General features: G+C 35.4%; 1 protein-coding gene and 1 long non-coding RNA gene across 2 annotated transcripts; one reads left to right on the top strand and one right to left on the bottom strand.

Moving 5' to 3' along the window:
- The first annotated feature begins 6488 nt into the window (after positions 1-6488).
- On the top strand, positions 6489-8252 carry LOC146733739 (uncharacterized). Its single transcript, XR_014926624.1, has 2 exons — positions 6489-6933; positions 7831-8252. It is a non-coding gene; the product is annotated as an uncharacterized LOC146733739 (long non-coding RNA).
- Positions 8253-14743: 6491 nt separating this feature from the next.
- On the bottom strand, positions 14744-19875 carry LOC100313767 (X-box binding protein). The gene is given in 5 exon segments (NM_001168208.1): positions 14744-15285; positions 15288-15421; positions 16122-16255; positions 16603-16822; positions 19374-19875. Coding segments are annotated over 5 exon segments (1050 nt in total). The 5' UTR covers positions 19556-19875; the 3' UTR covers positions 14744-14905.
- Positions 19876-22356: the final 2481 nt, after the last annotated feature.

Below are 22356 nucleotides of genomic sequence, written 5' to 3'. Positions count from 1 at the left end.
GGCCCTTTAAATTAGTTGCACATAATTGTGGATGTACAGTTATTTATATTTTGTGGACACAAATCTCAATTGTCAGTTTTGCGCCTAAAATGTCACACAAATCATATGGACATTCAGAACCAAGTTTATTTAGTATGGAATAACACTGCAACCATTTACAATTATTATAAAACAAATTGTGTTTTATTAGAGAACCTATATAATATAACTGAGGATGCTGATAAAGAATGCCATATTTTTTCCTTTATATTCTTTAGAACAAGCTGTATGGAAACCAACATTACTGCACTGTATACTGGATATAATATAAATTAATGCTGGCTAACCTGGAATTATCAACATTGTATAGATGTGGGTGCAACGTCAGGACAGACATTTTGCCAGATTATTTCAGTTTATAATGAAAATATTTTTTTGATAATCATCTTATAAGCTATTTTCATTTGTTAACTTGAGTCTCGAGTCCAGGAAATAATTCCCTTTCCTCGATGGGTTAAATAAAGTGACACTGAAACATTACAATGAAAAGAAATTGTTTCAGATGATATTTAAATGTTTTTCATATTAAAAGTGCTGATAATACCATGAACTAACAAACATTCATTGTCAGCTGGCTACACATGAAGCTCCATGCAATACATAACCCCCAAAATAGCTTACTGCGGAAGCACCCAACACTGTTCTGTACACTATTCTAATACATTTGGAGTTATTGCTATATACCGGTACTGATAGAAAATTGCGTATTTCTAAAGATGCAATACAGTACAATTTATTAACTCATAACAACCTACTGAAGGAGGTTAAAGGTTACAACAACAACAAAAATTACAGAAAAAAAATTAATCAAATTACAATGGCTAATAGTTTAAAGACAACCAAAATCAGACTAAAAACAGAATAAAAGTTAGTAACGGAAATATATAATAAAGTAAAATAAAACACCAAAAAAAAACTATAAACTGAATATAAAAACAAAAACCCAATGAATAGGTGTAAAAAAAAATAAAAGAAAAAGTCAATGACTAAGTACCAGGGGTAGGTGCTGCTGTCTAATAGCAAAGCTGTATTTCAGATATTGTGCCAGAGGAATTGCTAAGTTATTATTTGACATTATTTTTATGAATTTATTTTCAGGTGTGAGATTAGTAAAGTCAGGAATAATCTTTTCAGCTTCATTGTATAAAACTACTATATACTGGGCATATTATGAGGAAGTGATGTTCATCTTCAATATCATTTTTATTACACAATTTGCAGATTCTGTCGCTACTTTTGATTCTGTTTTGTCTTTCTTTTTCAATTTCTAAACTGTGATTGCTCAGTCTGAATTTAGTTAGGGTACTTTTCAGTTCTTTATTTTTTAGCTTAATTAAGTAGTTTTCCAAAATGAAGTTTGTTTTAAATTTTTTGTAAGTCCTCAGTTTGTTTTTTGTATTAGTGTTTTGTCTGTTATCATCATTAATTGAGTTAATCCAATGCTTTATAAATACATTTTTTATTTTATCGTATATCCGTGACATTTGTGACGATTTTAGCTCATTATTGTCAATATCTGATAGTGTTGTATTTGTAGATTTAAATACAGTTATTATTATTATGCGTCTTATATCTACTTCAAACAAAAGTAGCCGCTATTCATGATGAGAACTGGAAAACCAACTGTAACTTGGGTAGCTGGTAAACTGACCTAGCTGATGACAAACCACTATCAAAAAAACGTTCGACCCCCATGTACCCCCACGTACGGCCGTCAGCTATATGAACTGTACTCCGTCTACAAATGTTCATCTGCCGACACGTTATTGGACTTTCCCACCCACGATGACAACCAATAAATCATGTTTGTGACGTCTGGTCTGATTACACCCAGCAGCACAAGCTCTAAATCAGGGTCATATATTGCAGATTTGTATTTGAACAAATAATCGTGCATGGGCATCCTGTCTTCTAAGCTTTGTGAAAGCATAAGGTTTTGAAAGCATTGTGCATATTTACAACTTTCTAGCATTTCACACGTAATGCGCCATATACTGTAAAAGGATCAATTGTTCACCGGGTTTTAATTTGGCTTATTTCGCTGAATGAAAAATGCGCTAAATTAAAACCCAGTGAATATGTAAAATTTAGCATAGAACACATTATCTAAATGACAAAACCGTGAATTTAAAACCCACTTAATATACCTGAAATGGTAAATCAGCGAAATTTAAACCAAGTGAAAATTAGTCATTTTACAGTATGTGTATCGATGTCGCCATGCCAACGTTTCGTTTCGTCCTAGTTGTGATATTTATCTGTAAATGTCAGACCATTGGTCTGAGGTTCATCGCAGACTCTATTTGAAAGGCTGCGGTTGAGGTTTCATGTTGATCCGTCGAAAATGGCAGTTACTTATCACACAACAAAAACTTATTAGTTACGACAATATTTTCTTAACATTTTATGGAAACAATTCGTAGTGTGCATAAATCTTAAAGAAACATAATAGACAAAACAGTAAATTTTAATATTACTTGTTCGTGCTGTTTTGCAGCACTGCGAAGGAAAATGAAAGATTACAACAATTAGCACATATGGCTGGAAGTTACATTTGCTCCGTTGTGTAGACAGGTTTCAACATTTCATCAGATAATACAATTTATATCCAATCATCTAGAACAAACTTTTCTAGAGAACACACGCGCACAAAGATTTTGTGGTCTCGTATTGGGGGGGGGTCACAGTAATATAAACAAGGATACATTTTGCCGAGATATTCAAATCAGTCGCTATTATGATTTACAGAGGCGGCGGAATGAAATATCCCATGGAGGGGCGAGATCTGCTCATCACCCCTCGCTTACTAGGAGGACCCAGGGGCATACTCTTCCTTGAATTTTGAAATCTAGACCCTCTACAACCTAAGCTATTTCCTTCATTTTGAGGGGCAAATTGTGCTGACACAAAAGGTTTCAGCTTGATTTTCGATTGGCGGCATATTTTACGTGCCCCTGAAGTGGTTCTCGTTTTTAGAATATTAGAAATAAGTATCGGTCTTATTTCTGATCAAGATAGGTATGAATATCGGTAGTATTTTCCCAATTTGGTGTATTTATGGTTCCGTATATGAGCGAATATCTCCACCTCAGATTCCGGCCTCATATCCCTAGGTAACTGTTTTATTCGAAATAAACAGTGAGGACAGAAATGGTACTTTGGTATAAACATGGGTATAGATTTTGCCACTATCCAGTTATAAAATTGGCCACACTTTTGAGTACTCAGGGGCACTTCCCTACCCAACTATGTATCAACTGCCCCCCCCCCCCCGCGTGCATGCCCGTGAATGTGGTTATGCAATAGAAAGTAATGTCTACACGTAGGTAGGGTTATTAAAATCGAGAAAACAAAATACGGGTATATTTTTTCCGACATATAAGATAAACGGAAAAGAGGTTACTAATCAATCTTCAAGTTTTACATTTTTGTAATTTCTTCTGTGAATCTCTCCGGCGAACCTACCAGCGAATCTCCGGTAAGGTATACTTAGTAGTACGTGACGTTCAGAATTCCCCCGCCCCTGAATAATCGCGAAGAACAGACTGGCGTGTTAACTGCATAAATATGTATAATTTCCTTCCTGAATGCAGAACTTAGTTGATCTAATCGTTAAGGCGTATGATACATTTTGATGTGAGTTAATTTGTAATGAATAGTTCAGCCAAACACTGAAATATATCATGATGGTGGTATGATGAATTATATTTTTTTTTCAAAATGATATTTCTGGATTTCATAGAAGTATATTTTCATTTTTTGGCCGGCTAATGTTGGATGTGCAAACCTCATTCGGGAACATGTATATTCGGTGTTTAGAATAAAGATGGGCAAAATGCTAACAGGGCAATCGTTTTTATTGATGTGTTGAAATTACGCCAATAGGGTATGCTTTTAATGTTTTTGTTAATTGAATGTTTTTGTTGTTGTTGTTGTTGTTGTTTTTAAAAAATTGTGTACGTAATTGAAATTTATTTAAAAAGCTGAAGAACCCTTGTATCATCAGAGGGACTGTGCATCATCATAAGAATAGCGGATTTTGCAAGGAATAATGTTTACTTGCTCTCTTGACTGAACACTTAAAACCCAGAGTAAAGAATAAACTTTATAAAATAGTTGGATGGTTGAGATCATATACTAGTATCACATGAATATGTGTAGTATAGTCAGATGGTTGAGGTGATATACTAGTATCACATGTATATGTGTAATTGTAGTCAGATGGTTGGGTGATATACAAGTATCACATGGATATGTGTAGTTGTAGTCGGATGGTTGAGATGATATACTAGTATCACATGGATGTATGTAGTTGTAGTCGGATGGTTGGGTGATATACTAGTATCACATTGATATGTGTAGTTGTAGTTGGATGGTTGGGTGATATACTAGTATCACATGGATATGTGTAGTTGTAGTCAGATGGTTGAGATGATATACTAGTATCACATGGATGTATGTAGTTGTAGTCGGATGGTTGGTGATATACTATACTAGTATCACATGGATATGTGTAGTTGTAGTCGGATGGTTGAGATCATATACTAGTATCACATTGATATATGTAGTTGTAGTCGGAAGGTTGAGACGATATACTAGTATCACATTGATATGTGTAGTCGTAGTCGGATGGTTGAGGTGATATACTAGTATCACGTGGATATGTGTAGTTGTAGTCGGATGGTTGAGGTGATATACTGGTATCACATGAATATGTGTAGTTGTAGTCGGATGGTTGAGATGATATACTAGTATCACATGGATGTATGTAGTTGTAGTCGGATGGTTGGGTGATATACTAGTATCACATTGATATGTGTAGTTGTAGTTGGATGGTTGGGTGATATACTAGTATCACATGGATATGTATAGTGTAGTCGGATGGTTGGGTCATATACTAGTATCACATGGATATGTGTATTATATGTACATGTCGGATATTTTGTCTTTTACGCCTTGATGAGTCTGTCACATGGTTCACAAAGAATCACGTGTAACTGCCCCTTAAAAGAAAAATAACATTGCATATTCCGAGGTTAGTATTAAAGCCAATCGGCGAATTTTGCAGGGGCTTATTGCCAGTAGCCCATACTCTCAAAACCGTGGCGAAATGAAACATTAAGCTCAGTGGTTAGTTTACGCATCTTTTAAATGTGTTTTGATTCACAGTGCATTCGACAATCAACTGCAAGTCAGTTATGTGAATATGAATTGCATTCACTGGCAGCCGTACTAATGAACAAGTTGAAATCGCATTTAACGGTAGAAATATGATAATTCTTAAAACATCTACATTTCTATGAAAGGCCTCAGTACTCTATATTGTTTTAATTTGTATGTAGCTGTTGTTGTATTTTCTGATTTAGTAGTAAGTGCAATGTATATTTCATTAAATGAGTGAAACAAAGACGTGGAATTCATCACCTAAACCGAGTATAATAATTTGTCAAAATAGCAATAGAAAATAATATTTCTTTGGCATTACCCAATCTCATTTAATATACTTATTAGACAACAGAAAGACAGACAATATGCAGGGTTACATCCTTAAATGACGATTCACCGTGAATGGAAGGGGTTCACTGCCAAGTTGAAGCTCCTTGTGTTGGAGAGGTATAGGTACATTCTGCGCTACGGAGTTCTCATTTCAAACTGTTTAACCCCTCTTTTCAGTGTAATGTAGAACTATGTCTTATTATGACAACACATCTTCATCAAAATGTCGAAATTTGAATATCCATTTTAGTACAATTTACCCAAAATGGAGCCTGAGTTTTAAGACCTTTTCTAATATAAATAAGAAGTGGAGTTTAGAACACCTATTAAAACATACCATCTTACATATTTCGACATTGATTTTGCAAATAAAACATTCGCTTGAATGGTATCATCACACTGCTGTCATTTGAAATAAAATTTGCACTCTGAGAGAATTTATAAAGCGTTATTAGTGTACTGGAAAATGCCATTCTCTGTAATAGCACGGACTGTGACAAAACGTGAAACCGTGAGTTCTATATAAGTTTGTTGAACGTAAATAATTCCATTACAGCATTAAAACATGAAACTTAGTGCTGATGGTCAATTCAAATAATGGGTCAAATATTTTTTTAGTCTATGAAGACGAATCATGTATATTTTATGTAATAGATTGAGAGTTTCCTGTCACCCAGATTATTTGGAAATCTGTTTTTCAAAGCTAAATTTAGATAGCACCGCAGTTCTATTCAACCCACACATTTATAATTATAAGCAAACGCTGTTTTATTTTAGAATTATCTTGCGAGCATCATTGTTTGTTGTCATCAGAGTACTTCGCTAGGACCTACAGGACTCTATAGTAAACGTGTCGCTCTCCATGACCAACTTCTACAAAGTACCGAAAAATCTAATTGTTGAAAACATCACTACCGGTAAGTTGAAGATTATGAACTGGAACTCGAAGGCCTCAAAACACATTCTGTGCCCAGGAATATAACGGCACACGGCGTTTGAATCAGTCACAGTACCGACCGTTACATCGCGAGTCATCGAATAGTAGCACCGCAAACCAAGGGTCATTCAATAACCAAACACTCCCTTGCTCTGTCCGACTGTGTGCGACCCGAGTCCGCGACCCGAGTCCACGTCGCGAGCTCAGTTTCTATTTACGAAATACCAAATATATTGATACTAATGGGCCCGGCAACGTTAAATTATAATGTGCCACAACGCCATTGAACAATCAATACGTCACTTCCTGAGTCCTATTCGTGAGGTCGTATCTGTGAGGTTCTATTCGTGAGGTATATAGCGTGCGCATACATCAATTGCAGAGTTCGTGTATTAGTGAAAACGCTTATTAACATCTGATGATGCTCAATAATGTTAAGGCTAATATCTCGAAGTAAGAAGGTGAGTAAATGTTCGATTTCTTGTGAATGATTTTGGTGGGAAAAATAAAGCAGTCCGCTGGCGTAATGTTTGTTTACATTGTGGTCAGTAGTCGGGCGGTTCATTTATTTAAAACAGATCTTGGCTCCATGAGAGGACCAAGTTAACTTCAGCTATGTTCGCTAATATGTATCTGTTCCTTGTTTTCCACTTGTGCTGCCATTCTTTGAAGTTGTCGTCTGCACTCGCCAACAAATCCGTAAAAATATTCGTCCGTAAGTTCTTATTCACAGTATCAACCTAGATGTCACAATGCTAAACTTTCAAAAATCTCTACAAGTCACTGTCTTGCTATCTGGAAGAAGGATAATACAAAAATCTAGTGACCTTAGCAAACTGACAAAAATCCAACGACTAAAAAGCTTGGTATAGTAAACTTGCACTCCACCATCTGAAAACTGCTTTCTGTTCAAACCTTTTCTGCAAATGTGATGGAGCTATGTGTCCTACTGTGTCCTACTTGCCAGGTTTTGAATGTGATTGTTACATTTATGTACCTCGTCTGCCCTCTCATGTTACAGGTGTTTCTCAGTATTATAATAATAATAAATGTATTGCATCCTGGAAATAGTTGCCATTGGTTGACAACAATTAATTGTTAGTAATTAAATAAAATACAAATAATACAAGGGAGGGGAGAAATGTTAAAGGTGAAGATAACAAAAGATTGGGAGACAAAATTATTGCCATGCAGATGTGAATAAAATATTTGCAGAAAGGTAATCTCCATTCACAAGTTTTCAAATGGGTAACCCCCCATGTCTGTATTTTGCCGAGTTTAGTAAATTTGTTGGTGTAACACACAAATGCTTTTATTTTATTATTAATTATGTACATTCATTCATTTATGTCTTGCAGATTGACTGTGTCCATTATGAGGTTGGTTTGAACATGTTATGCAGATACTTGGCCCAGTTTTGGTCATGTGATTAATTGTCCAGGCCTCTCATTCTGTAAACCCACATTTTGTAATTTGTCTCTTGTGCAAGGTCTTAAAGTTGAGGATAATCTTCCTTAACTATCAAAAAAAGATGGCAAAAGGGTATGGCAGGTACATGCAGCCTTTAATCCAGAGCCATAATGCTGATTGGTTGGATGACCAATGCTAATTATACATATCTACATGTATATGCAAAATATTAAATTTTACACTATCCTGATTCATGATGAACAGGTAACATTATTCAAGTAGAAGAAATCTACGTAGACACAACCAAAAAACAATGGCCACCAGTCAGCCATATAAGATATTGAATAAATAACCAGCACCTGCAACCCAATATGGAGTCATCATTAGCATCAGATTTTAAATAATTTTGTTTGAAAAAATACAGAAAAAAATTATTTGGCCATTCAAATGATTAAAATATCTGAATTTTCTATGGCCATCAGTTGGCCATTTTGAAATCAAAACGCAAACCAATATGCACAGTGCACCACCAGTAATGCGCTTTGTGAATACAAGTTTGCCAGAGAAACGAATGCAAACACTAACAGAAGCAAACAAATTTTAATCCGAAATCAAATTTATTAACAAATAGTTGGAAATGCATCTAAGTACAATTTATAGTATATATCTAGTACCAATATGTATATTTTACTGCAAAGTTTGGAAAAATGAGTTTACTCAAACTCTTTAAATGCAAACACAACCAAGACTTTGACTTTTCTGACCACTTTGTTTATCCAAATTTTTCATAAGAATTGTGTTACCATATCAACACATTTTATTGTGTTGAAATAGAATCGCCCAAAATCCAGTTGAGTTGGCTTGTTGACCTAACATTATTGCTAAATAATTATTTACACTCATGTGACAGACATAATACAAATTGGAGCTAGTTTATTTATGAAATTCCTTCTTTTATTCTGCCCATGACATTCATAATGCATATTTCTGTAATGAAAAATATGATGGGCTATCTTGAGTCAGATTTTAAAACAGATGCATGTGCAAATGCTAACCAAATGGTTATGGTACATGACGTATGTGTAAAATTAGAACATGATCAGTCCAGTCATGCTAGTAGTATGGCTCCAAAAATATTTGTTAAAAACAAAATGGCAATCAGTCAGCCATTTTGAATCAAATTTGGGGGGTAAATACGACACATATTAAGGACTCATTTGGTTTAATGGGCATGCCAAGTTTAAATGAAATAAGTCCATGCACTACCCAGATCTGGAATAGCAGGAATGAAAAATTTGATTAATTTTTAGCACCAAGATGGCTGCTATTCGGCCATCTTGAATTGGTTCATGAAACAAATGCATGTGTACATGTACAATACAGTGTGTATGTGAAGTTAGAATGAAATCGGCCAAGGCACGTCAGATATCAAATTACAAGTCCTCGTTTTCGGACTGTCTGAACAGGGAAGAACTAATAAAACAAGCAGGTAGGCTGGTTAGCAATCCACTCCGCTAAAAAAACAAGCAGCCTGTCGGCTGAGATAGCTCCGCTGTTAGCAATGCACATTACAATTAAAGAACTGAAGATATCATTAGAAAATGAACAATATATATATAAAAAGCAATGGGACAAATCTGAAGAAGTCCACACGTAGTATGTATATATGTAATATAAAAGCAATCGAACTTGCGGTTTTCAACAAGAAGTCAAAAATATCACTTTTCACCAAAAATGACAAAAATAATCATCAAAATTAAATAATTGAAGATTTCACAACGAAATTAACAAATCTGAAAGAGGTCCACATGTAGTACCTATATATGTATTATAAAAGCAATCGAACTTGCGGTTTTCAACAAGAAGTCGAAAATATCACTTTTTACCAAAAATGACAAAAATATTCACCAAAATTAGAGAATTAAAGATATCATTACAAAATGAACAAATCTGAGAGAGGTCCACATGTAGTACCTATATATGTATTATAAAAGCAATCGAACTTGCGGTTTTCAACAAGAAGTCGAAAATATCACTTTTTACCAAAAATGACAAAAATATTCACCAAAATTAGAGAATTAAAGAATATCATTACAAAATTAACAAATCTGAAAGAGGTCCACATGTAGTACCTATATATGTATTATAAAAGCAATCGAACTTGCGGTTTTCAACAAGAAGTCGAAAATATCACTTTTTACCAAAAATGACAAAAATATTCACCAAAATTAGAGAATTAAAGATATCATTACAAAATTAACAAATCTGAGAAAGGTCCACATGTAGTACGGAGCGGATCACCAATGATGGCGTGAGCAACAAACAAAAGCTGTGGCCCCCCATTTCCTTCATATTTAGACATTTTGTTTATAACATAGTTGAACTCTGGTGACCTTGCCCTTTGTTATATACTGTAGAATACTTTATTTTCGCTTGGAATTTATTTTCGCTGAAGGGATGATTCCGTGTAAATAAAATCCAGCCAATATACTTTTTTTCCTATATTTCACATTAAACTCATCATAAATCAGTGAAATTAAATTCCATACAAAACGCCCAAAAAGCCTTTTCAGCGAAAATTAATTCCAGCGAAAATAAAGTATTACACAGTAATATTATTCCCTTTATCATAGTTTGTTTCAATATAAGTATGCATTATCATAATTATTTTTGAATACAAACAAGTTTTGGGGTTGAACCAACAGTTGGGAATCAGTCTACCAAATGTCCTTGATAGATGTAAATATCTTACAAAGAAATATCTTGGTGCCTAATTTGTTTAATTATTTTAAGGGACATAATTATTTTAAGGGACATAATTTCCAGCTTTATTCAAAGCAATTCAGATATTTTAGTATGTTGCATACAACTTATTTACCACTTCCGTGTCACTGAGAATGGGTGGAATATTCTAGATTTCTTTTGGAAACTGGTTGAATAGGTAATAGAACGCTGTAGGAGGCAATAGAAGGTAATGAAACATTCTAAAAATTTATAGTAAATTCCAGACTCATTATGTATGCTGATGTAATGGTCTATTTATAGACAGTGTGGGTATATATAGGGGAGTTGTTCAGCACTGAGATCAGATCGGAGATCTCGTTGAATTGTATTGGAGTTTAAGTATCTAGTTATTGGAGTAGTGGAGTTTTACAGCGTTATTGTACTTGATGTTTGCAGAGTATAATAATACCAGTACCAGTTGAAACCTCATCTGTTGACTCCGTGTTCGCATGTTATCATCACCGCCAGGGAAGTCTTTCTGTTACTGTTGCCATTTTGGTATTTGAACCATCACACCTGTACTATACCAATTACGGTAATATTACGTTGCGTGTGACATAGTATAAAAATAAATGCCTCATCGCAGAAAAAAAGTGCTGCATTTAGACGTGAATAGATTCATAAAACATGCAAGATAACAGAAAATTTTGTGCAGGTGTCTGTCAAAAATTAATGATTCACTGTGACAAATATGAACTGTGTGACTACTGTATTATATGAAAAATAAAATAACATTCTATGAATAGCTATCATGTTGCTAGCTCTGCTTTGTATGCAAATCAACTTAAATACTTAGGGAGAACGTCAAAAGATCAATGTCGGATAAAAAACTTAATTCTTTTATTTTTTTCCCAAAACCCCCCACTGAAACTTAATTGATAAATATTGATCATGGCGTCAGACTGCATTCACCATTAAATACAATTTGATAATCAGACAGTAGTATGGCATAGCAGTTGGTTGTAATCGGACAGTAGTATGACATAGCAGTTGGTTGTAATCGGACAGTAGTATGGCATAGCAGTTGGTTGTAATCAGACAGTAGTATGGCATAGCAGTTGATTGTAATCAGACAGTAGTATGGCATAGCAGTTGGTTGTAATCAGACAGTAGTATGGCATAGCAGTTGGTTGTAATCAGACAGTAGTATGGCATAGCAGTTGGTTGTAATCAGACAGTAGTATGGCATAGCAGTTGGTTGTAATCAGACAGTAGTATGGCATAGCAGTTGGTTGTAATCGGACAGTAGTATGGCATAGCAGTTGGTTGTAATCAGACAGTACCCCCGGTAGTATGGCGTAGCAGTTGGTTGTAATCGGACAGTAGTATGGCATAGCAGTTGGTTGTAATCAGACAGTAGTATGGCATAGCAGTTGGTTGTAATCAGACAGTAGTATGGCATAGCAGTTGGTTGTAATCAGACAGTAGTATGGCATAGCAGTTGGTTGTAATCAGACAGTAGTATGGCATAGCAGTTGGTTGTAATCAGACAGTAGTATGGCATAGCAGTTGGTTGTAATCAGACAGTAGTATGGCATAGCAGTTGGTTGTAATCAGACAGTAGTATGGCATAGCAGTTGGTTGTAATCAGACAATAGTATGGCATAGCAGTTGGTTGTAATCAGACAGTAGTATGGCATAGCAGTTGGTTGTAATCAGACAGTAGTATGGCATAGCAGTTGGTTGTAATCAGACAATAGTATGGCATAGCAGTTGGTTGTAATCAGACAGTAGTATGGCATAGCAGTTGGTTGTAATCAGACAGTAGTATGGCATAGCAGTTGGTTGTAATCAGACAGTAGTATGGCATAGCAGTTGGTTGTAATCAGACAGTAGTATGGCATAGCAGTTGGTTGTAATCGGACAGTAGTATGGCATAGCAGTTGGTTGTAATCAGACAGTAGTATGGCATAGCAGTTGGTTGTAATCAGACAGTAGTATGGCATAGCAGTTGGTTGTAATCAGACAGTAGTATGGCATAGCAGTTGGTTGTAATCAGACAGTAGTATGGCATAGCAGTTGGTTGTAATTAGACAGTAGTATGGCATAGCAGTTGGTTGTAATCAGACAGTAGTTTGGCATAGCAGTTGGTTGTAATCAGACAGTAGTATGGCATAGCAGTTGGTTGTAATCAGACAGTAGTATGGCATAGCAGTTGGTTGTAATCAAACAGTAGTATGGCATAGCAGTTGGTTGTAATCAGACAGTAGTATGGCATAGCAGTTGGTTGTAATCAGACAGTAGTATGGCATAGCAGTTGGTTGTAATCAGACAGTAGTATGGCATAGCAGTTGGTTGTAATCAGACAGTAGTATGGGATAACAGTTGGTTGTAATCAGACAGTAGTATGGCATAGCAGTTGGTTGTAATCAGACAGTAGTATGGCATAGCAGTTGGTTGTAATCGGACAGTAGTATGGCATAGCAGTTGGTTGTAATCGGACAGTAGTATGGCATAGCAGTTGGTTGTAATCAGACAGTAGTATGGCATAGCAGTTGGTTGTAATCAGACAGTAGTATGGCATAGCAGTTGGTTGTAATCGGACAGTAGTATGGCATAGCAGTTGGTTGTAATCAGACAGTACCCCCGGTAGTATGGCATAGCAGTTGGTTGTAATCGGACAGTAGTATGGCATAGCAGTTGGTTGTAATCAGACAGTAGTATGGCATAGCAGTTGGTTGTAATCAGACAGTAGTATGGCATAGCAGTTGGTTGTAATCAGACAGTAGTATGGCATAGCAGTTGGTTGTAATCAGACAGTAGTATGGCATAGCAGTTGGTTGTAATCAGACCGTAGTATGGCATAGCAGTTGGTTGTAATCGGACAGTAGTATGGCATAGCAGTTGGCTGTAATAATGAAGCGGAATATACGCATACGTTTCAGGGTTCTGCGTGTGCTCTAGGTCTATGACCTGAAATGGACCTCATTTGACGCACATATTTACACTCGGACCAAACCATTTTCTCGTCTTGGATGTGTTTTTTTCATTTTCTGTTATTTTTGTCTATGATTGGATAGAAAAAAAAAACGAAATGCAAATACTCCAAGGTTTTTTTGACTTCATTAAAAAATAAAATCGTTTTTGTAGGATGGAAACTTTTTGAGGTCAAAACCCCACCCCCAAACTAAAGCAAATAAGTTTTTTATCCGACATCGATATTTTGACGTTGTCCCTTAGTTGGTGTCCAGTGGAGAGGGAGAAAAGTCAACAGTACTGTTGCTTCCTGAGAATCTACATCTTCAAACACTGCAATCTTTGTTTTTGAAGTGCGTTTTTAAATTAGTATTATAAAAGCTCTATCATTCTGTTCTAATAGCTGAAACAAATTCTTATGAATTTTCATTTGTCGAATGAACTGTTTGTCAAATACAGAATACATATATTTAGTACAATTTTCTTTTCTAAATGTGGATGCAACGTTTTGCTTTGATAACTTTGAACTAAACAGTTTTTCTATTAGCTTCAGATCTTGATCAAAGTTTGGCACCCAGTTCATAGGAGTGCTTATATTGATTTTCTGACATCTTGTTTTCTGTGAAGATTTTATTGGTAGGTTTTGTAAATGTGCATCAGACTGTGCAAAAAATCTCTCCACAGTTGTTTATGAAACCCAGTATAGTATTCCCATGGGATTTGAGAGATACATTACCAAGGATATTATTACAAGATAAATGATTTGCTTCATTGAACACATACAACAATGCATATTTCCACATTTTTGCATATTTTCATACAGGAAATCCGTTGTTCAAACTCAGGGAAGACTTTATACTGATGAATAAGGTAATCAAGTTTGATGAAGTTTGGAATAGAATTAGTCAAGTTATTGTGCACATAATTATTAATGACGCCACTGCTGCTGACGACAACACCACCGGACAACATTTTTTCCCCCTAATATACCTTTCCCTTCCATCTTTGATGGTACAGGGAAAGGTAAAAATGTTAATTTGATGACACGCATATGAATTACCGGTAGCACAACTAGTTTTGTCACAGCACATCAGTGTAGTCTTAGATGACACACTGGGATTTGATTGTTGGCAGGGGAGAGGGGGGATAAAATACAACAGCTTTCATTTATGAACATTTTTATTATGCCGACAGGATAACTACTGAAGAAATGATTATTACCATGTCATCTATCATAAATAAGAAAATATATACAGGCTACTATAAATAATAATAGTAGTATTGAGTACTTCATATTGGATTTCCGATTATATTTTGATCATTTCACACAAGGGATGGGAATAAGTCTGTGAATGTTTCTTGCCAATCATTACTTAGTGGAGAAGCAGGGAAACCCATCGATTCTGAGTCAGAAATACCAGAGTCACTGTAACTATCACATTTTGCAGAATCTACACTTAGCAAGTCCTCAATATTGCAGTTCAAGTCAACTGATGAACTAAACATTTCTGACATATCTGGTTCCGTCTCCATGTCAAGAACAGCGACATCAGGAATTGCTGGTGAAGGAATCATGTCTGGTACTACAGTCTTTTCTTCAGTAGTTGCAGTTGTTTTATTGTCGACTGATTGTTCACAGATCACTGGTTTTTTGTAGTATTCATGATCAAATCGTATCAGTTCATTAAGGGATTCCAATTGGCTTGTTGTGGGCCCCACCACCTGGGCATCTGTGGGACATTCGGATTCACTGGAGAGTTCGGAAATAATGTCTCCAGGTTTCTCTTCAAAGAATCCATCGGAGTTGAGGTCTTCGAGTAACCCCAACAGGAATTCAGACTGTAAAAAAAAGGATTATATTTTCATTAAAACTTGAGAAGTTTGGTAATCATTCACTATTATTTAAGCTAGCCATCAATTCATACACGTTCTGTGCCCATGTCCACAAAAAACGTTCACAGGGCGAATAACATCATAAACACAAACTTAATGCATTTATAAATGCTTTCAGTGTCTTATTCTATATAAGTGATTTCTCGTGTATACAGACCAAATTCTGACCAAATATCCAATTTGAATTTTGAAAAAAATTTCTGATCATGTATGAAGGTTTTGTGCCACTTGTTTCTAAAAACACTAAATAAAGTCGAATTACAAACCATCCCATGAATTACACCTTAAACTATGTTTTGCTAAGCTATTTCTGAAAATGAGAGCATATATTCTGAAAAATTCTCCTTTATAGTGATTTCCCCTCAAAAGTACCAGGATGTAATAAAGCGCTAGTTGATACAAGCCCGGACCACCCTTGTGATATGTGCAGAAAAGATAAATCACTGAATCTAGGGGACAAACAAAAAGTGATCATCTTCATCACCTACTCCATCAAACACCATGTGCGAATCAACAGGTGTATGATCCCAATATTATTTCCAATCGTTGTCATAACCTGCAATTTTCCCAAGCTGGTCATATGCCGAGATGGGAAGAGGGATCAGGGTGTTCATTGACTAGCACATGAAAACGAATCGGTACTCACCTCCACAAGAGAAGCATTGCTAGCCAGCTGGACAGAATCTGGGTGTGCTCCTTCTGCTGAGGAACTGAGAGTACTGCAGACCCGCACCCATCTCTCTCCAACTTACACAATGTTGTGTCTTTAGAGTCTTTTTCCTACAAACAATAAATTAATAAGTTTACAAGCATGTAAATCAAGCAAAAACTTATTTCTTGGTTTTGGAAAAGAAAATGTACAAATTCTTTAGTATCTTTGGTTTACTACAAAAACTAGATAACCATTTAAAATCATAGGGGTGGCTGGAAAAATGTGACCAAATCACCAATGCATTTTTTTTCGTGGTTCTACATGTATCTGTACATTTTTAGTTTTTTTGAACATGCCAACTTTACTCTCCCCTACAGCTTCCATGGAATTTTCTTTTTCTCTTGGTGTATGCAAATGTTTTATTCAGAAAGTCTTCCAGCTTAATTTTTGTACTTCAAATGTGCTATATATTTACCTGTTTAATTTCTACTGTAGAATTCTGTTGTAATCTTAATTGAGCTTTTAGTGATTTGTTTTCTTCATTTAATAAGTTGCTCTGTTTTCGAAGTGCTTCATTAGCCATTAAAAGTTGTCTATTCTTTGCTTCAAGAATAGACACTCTGGACTGTATGGAATCCATGTGAGCCTTCTTTCTGTCTCTGGCAGTTTGTGCAGCAACTCTGTTTTTTAATTTCCTGTAAGAGTTTGTGAGTATACATCATAAATACAACATCGTAGTCAGGAATTCTCAATAGTACTAAATATACATTTGTTATATCAGTACCCTATTTCATAACACCCCCCCCCCCCGACATGTATCATATACCGGTACACCCAGCGACACCGATGCTAGCTGACTGTGCTCCACCCGCCTCCATTCTTTTACCATTAGGGATTGGTCAGTTACTTCGGCCTAGGGGGGGTCGGTGGATCAGTAGGGGGGGTTATCCTGTTTTTGATTGTGCAAATAGGGGGGGTCACCCTGTTTTTGATATCATGTTTTACAGAGTTCACACACGCTCATGCATATATTTTTAAAAAATTTATTTCAGAACAAACGATAAACAAGCAGCCTGTCGGCTGAGATAGCTCCGCTGTTAGCAATGCACATGGCAATTAAAGAACAGAAGATATCATTAGAAAATGAACAAATCTGAGAGAGGTCCACATGTAGTACCTATATGTATAATATATCAAAGCAATTGGACTTGCGGTTTTCAACAAGAAGTCAAAAATATCACTTTTTACCAAAAATTACAAAAATATTCATCAAAATTAGAGAATTAAAGATATCATCATGAAATGAACAAATCTGAGAGAGGTCCACATGTAGTACCTATATATGTAATATCAAAGCAATTGGACTTGCGGTTTTCAACAAGAAGTCAAAAATATCACTTTTTACCAAAAATTACAAAAATATTCATCAAAATTAGAGAATTAAAGATATCATCATGAAATGAACAAATCTGAGAGAGGTCCACATGTAGTACCTATATATGTAATATCAAAGCAATTGGACTTGCGGTTTTCAACAAGAAGTCAAAAATATCACTTTTTACCAAAAATTACAAAAATATTCACCAAAATTAGAGAATTGAAGATATCATCACAAAATGAACAAATCTGAGAGAGGTCCACATGTAGTACCTATATATGTAATATCAAAGCAATTGGACTTGTGGTTTTCAACAAGAGGTCGAAAATATCACTTTTTACCAAAAATTACAAAAATATTCACCAAAATTAGAGAATTGAAGATATCATTACAAAATGAACAAATCTGAGAGAGGTCGACATGTAGTACCTATATATGTAAATATCAAAGCAATTGGACTTGCGGTTTTCAACAAGAAGTCGAAAATATCACTTTTTACCAAAAATGACAAAAATATTCACCAAAATTAGAGAATTAAAGATATCATTACAAAATGAACAAATCTGAGAGAGGTCCACATGTAGTACCTATATATGTAGTATCAAAGCAATTGCACTTGCGGTTTTCAACAAGAAGTCGAAAATATCACTTTTTACTAAAAATGACAAAAATAGTCACCAAAATTAGAGAATTGAAGATATCATCATGAAATGAACAAATCTGAGAGAGGTCTACCAAGGTACATATACACCAAGTATCAAAGCATTCAGGCTTGTAGTTTTCAAGAAGAAGTCGAAAAAGTAAAACATTGACACGGACGACGACGACGACGACGGACAATCACTCATATGATAAGCTCCGCTCGACAAAGTCGTACAAATCTTAATAATAACTATTACCTATATTGCTCATAAATTTGTTGATGCAAAAAATGTTATAGGCTAAATATTTTGAGGTTAAAGTTGCCAAATAACTAACAGATTATGCAATGCGGCTAGAACCCCAATTATACAGTTTTAAACACATCCCAAGTCTATGTGCTGCTGATATCAGATTATTTTATTGAAAGTCTGAAGTCACTCACCATTGCATAAGATATTTACTGGATTTATCCATTTATAACAGGAGACAGAAAGACAACACAGCAATTAGTACAAAGAGCAGTGACAGTTAAAAGTTAAATTTGTGAAAATGCTGATATATAAATTAAAATATAAGGGCGTATATCGAGTGAGTACTCCACAGCTTTGCTTTTATTTACTATCTTTAGCAACATAGATTTCCCTCCTTCCTGCAGCCTTTTCTGTAGTCATTTTGTGGCTTTATGCTTCCCCTCCCCTCCTAAGGTCTATTAAATGCAAACGCTAAAAATTATGTCAAAATTATGGCAAACCATGATATTTTCAATGCACATATAGTACATTTTGTAATCATGTCAAAGCCAAAACTGTTAATGTTTCTTTGTTTTTTTTTTAGGGGGGGTCAGCATGTTTTAAGTTTTAAAATATAATGTTTGGGGGGGGGGGGGGTCATCCACTTTTTTTTATTTGATAGGGGGTGGGTCAACTGAGATTTACAGCTGGCAAAATGGAATCTGCCGACCCCCCCTAGGCCGAAGTAACTGACCAATCCCTTATACAGTCTTGAATTTTTTCACACACATTCAGTAAAAATCCTCAAGATACCCTTTTCGAGTTTTCAAATGGGAACTCAAAAGTGAAAAGCACAAATCGCGAAGTACTAGAACCATTTTCCATAATATAATTATTTTACTATACGAGTGAGACAGCTGTTGGCTACAGTGCACGTCAACAAGAAGCATCCTGAAATAAGACATACACTTCGAAGACTGGGAATTGTTTTCTTACCGTCTCATGAATTTTTCTTCCGGTGAAAGATGTGTCAATCGCTGTCTTTTCCTTACTGGTTGCTGTACATTAACGTCCGACGTAACTGGTGACGCCATGTTTGCCGTCGTCCTGATTGTTGTCAAAGGTGTCGCCGGTGTTATTCGCCGTGCCGGTGTAATTAAAATCGTCGTTGTAGCCATATTGTGGGACTGTTTATGCACACAATAACTTCTAGAACCGCAGTTACCCCAAACCGGGCAATTTTGGCTAATATCCGAAACGAAAAACAGCAATAACCGACACTACATACCGTTCGATGATGTGGCACAATCTTATGGATGGCAAAATATATCGTGTCGGTTTCTGATTGGTTGATATTTTCAGATACGACGTCACTTATCTGTGTGGCGATTGGTTGGTTGGCTATTTCATCGGCGAGTTTGTTTCTCTCTGATGAAACCTTCCACGTCGACAAGTATTCGTCACTTCGGAACTCGTGACTGTATATGGTGCCATTGCCCGGAAAGCGGAAAATGATGCAATCGGTTCCAAGTAGCAAGCAGTATAAATAAACATTGAAATATTCCGTCAGGCTGCAGTGAATCATGGAGCTCCATGAGTGAATATATATCACACAGACTATATCCAACAAATGTAGTCGAAGACAAAACGGAAAAATTGACCTTCAAATTATACCATGTTTCAAATTATAACATTGGAGCGCACTAATAGTTTTATTTTCTCACAGTCCCTCTATCTGCAACTGTGGTTGCCTGGCTTTTTATGGGTTTTCCGTTTGATATGGGGTGCTTGATGTTGTTAATTTTGTCAAATTTTGAATTCATGAATGACCACAATAGGAAACGCCCAATAAGTCATTTTTGGTCAGGGAAATACCTCGGAATTTTCAGTCCAACAATTTATTTATTTAATTATTTATTGCTCAATATATTCCTACAATCGCATCATAACATGACTGGTCAAAATATTTACTCCTAATGAGTTTTTTTCAAGGTTGCCGGCGAAATCCGGAATTGAAATCACGTTGCAATTATAAAACGCGTCCAGAGAAGACAGCAGTTTAAATGCATATGTTAATAATAAGACCATATGTTACTATATAAAACAAGTGCTGCTTGTGCTGAATAAAATTTCCCTATCATATCATATCAACAACTCATATTGTGAACAAGATGCTGAATTGGTAGAGTTACAAAAATGACCACGCCCATATTTTGGAAACTATGTCCACTTTTTTCAAAACCACGCCCAAATTATAACTCGATGCTCAATTAACTTAATAATTAACATTATCACCATATTATTATTATATTATTATTATTATTGAAACACGCCCTTTTCATGTCACACACTTTCAAATGTTGTTCAAGGTATATAAAGCATACATCCTGTGCCAGACTAAGCCTTTCTTGACAATTTTGGAGTGCTGATTGTGAAAATTCATTCTATACAGGCGTGCACGGGGCGCTTAGTCACGTCAAACATCGTGAAAAATAACCAGTAAAAGGATCACGTGTCACCGGAGGGAAAATTACTGGGTAGCTGCTTCTGGCCAAGTTTGAGACGCTGATTTCAGATGCATGTGTTCAAAGGTATGTTAATCCTCCACTCCAGTCTTAAGTAAAGCTTCGTGGGTTTCGGTAAATTGTCATATAAAACAAAACCAGAGAGGTGTCGTGCGGAAGGAGAAATTCGCCAGACAATAAGTTGTAACCCTAATTTTATTATTTTGTTAAATTATAGACTAAGAATAACATTTCACTGAGTCTAGACTCTCTCAAGTTTGCTAAGACACATTATATAGTTATATAGGGCTGGCAAAATTTAGTGGAAATGTAGGCACTAATGACCTAGTTTATGGCGTAAAACTCGGCCTCGTATTGCATTATATTGTAGTCAAGTCGACCCGGTTAGCATTTTTCCCCAAATGGGGTATTGCCTTTACCAGAAACTCGAAGTATACAGCATTGCAATAAATAGTAACCATGATTATTTACAACCATTTGGGTTTACCAATTCTGCATAATCGATACTAAGTCATTCAATAAAACAAACTGAGTTTATGATGTCATATACATCGTGTAATTTATTACATTACATCGTAGTTAAATCTACACATTAGGTCCTGAATTACAACTCTGTATAGTTGCCGCCACTGCATGAAAATAAAAATTTACATTCTAAAGAAATACGAAAGTCTAGAATTTATCACTTTCACAGTGGTTCTTTAATGGTTTTATTGAAATAAAAATAAAGTTAAAAAAGTTAGACCGCCTTTATTTATTTATTTATTTATTTATTTATTTATTTATTTATTTATTTATTTATTTATTTATTTATTTATTTATTTATTTATTTATTTATTTATTTGTTTATTTATTTATTTATTTATTTATTGCTTCCCTTTTGTAACAGGGGCTCACTATGTAAATAAATAATAAATAAAACATTTCACGCAAAGACCAATGAAAACACTTTTGATAGACAAAAATAGAAACTAAGTTACATGAACTAAAATAACAACAAAATAAAGCAACAACAAAAACATCTAAAAGTAGCCTGTATCGCCTTAAAAGGCCTGTTTAAAATTAAGTCTTCACATACAACGCATCCTAGCTGTCATTCTGATAATGAGGATGATTATATTATACGTGTTATTATGTAATACTTATAACATTTTTTTTTAAATGCCGGACCAACTTTTAGGGGTGATAATTTCGAAAATGCATGTCATGCCATGCAGGTAATCACGGATGCGTTTAGCCTCGATTTCGTCCATGTAATGTTGCCAATGGCATCGAGGTACCTTGATGTGAAGAACTAATTTGTTTCGCACGATGGCGCACTCCAGTTCTACATGGACTATGAGCAGACTGAAGCGATGACAGTCGCCACATAAACGGACACTAATGTACACTAACTAAAAACCAAAGAGACCATTTAGTTGGTGTTGAGAAAACTTATATTGAGAGAACTATAC

This window comes from Saccoglossus kowalevskii, chromosome 16 (genome assembly GCF_978046115.1).
Source record: "Saccoglossus kowalevskii chromosome 16, keSacKowa6.1, whole genome shotgun sequence".
NCBI classification, from domain to species: Eukaryota; Metazoa; Hemichordata; class Enteropneusta; family Harrimaniidae; genus Saccoglossus; species Saccoglossus kowalevskii.
The sequence above is the reverse complement of the archived record's forward strand: the minus strand, read 5'-3'. Positions and strand labels throughout refer to the sequence as shown.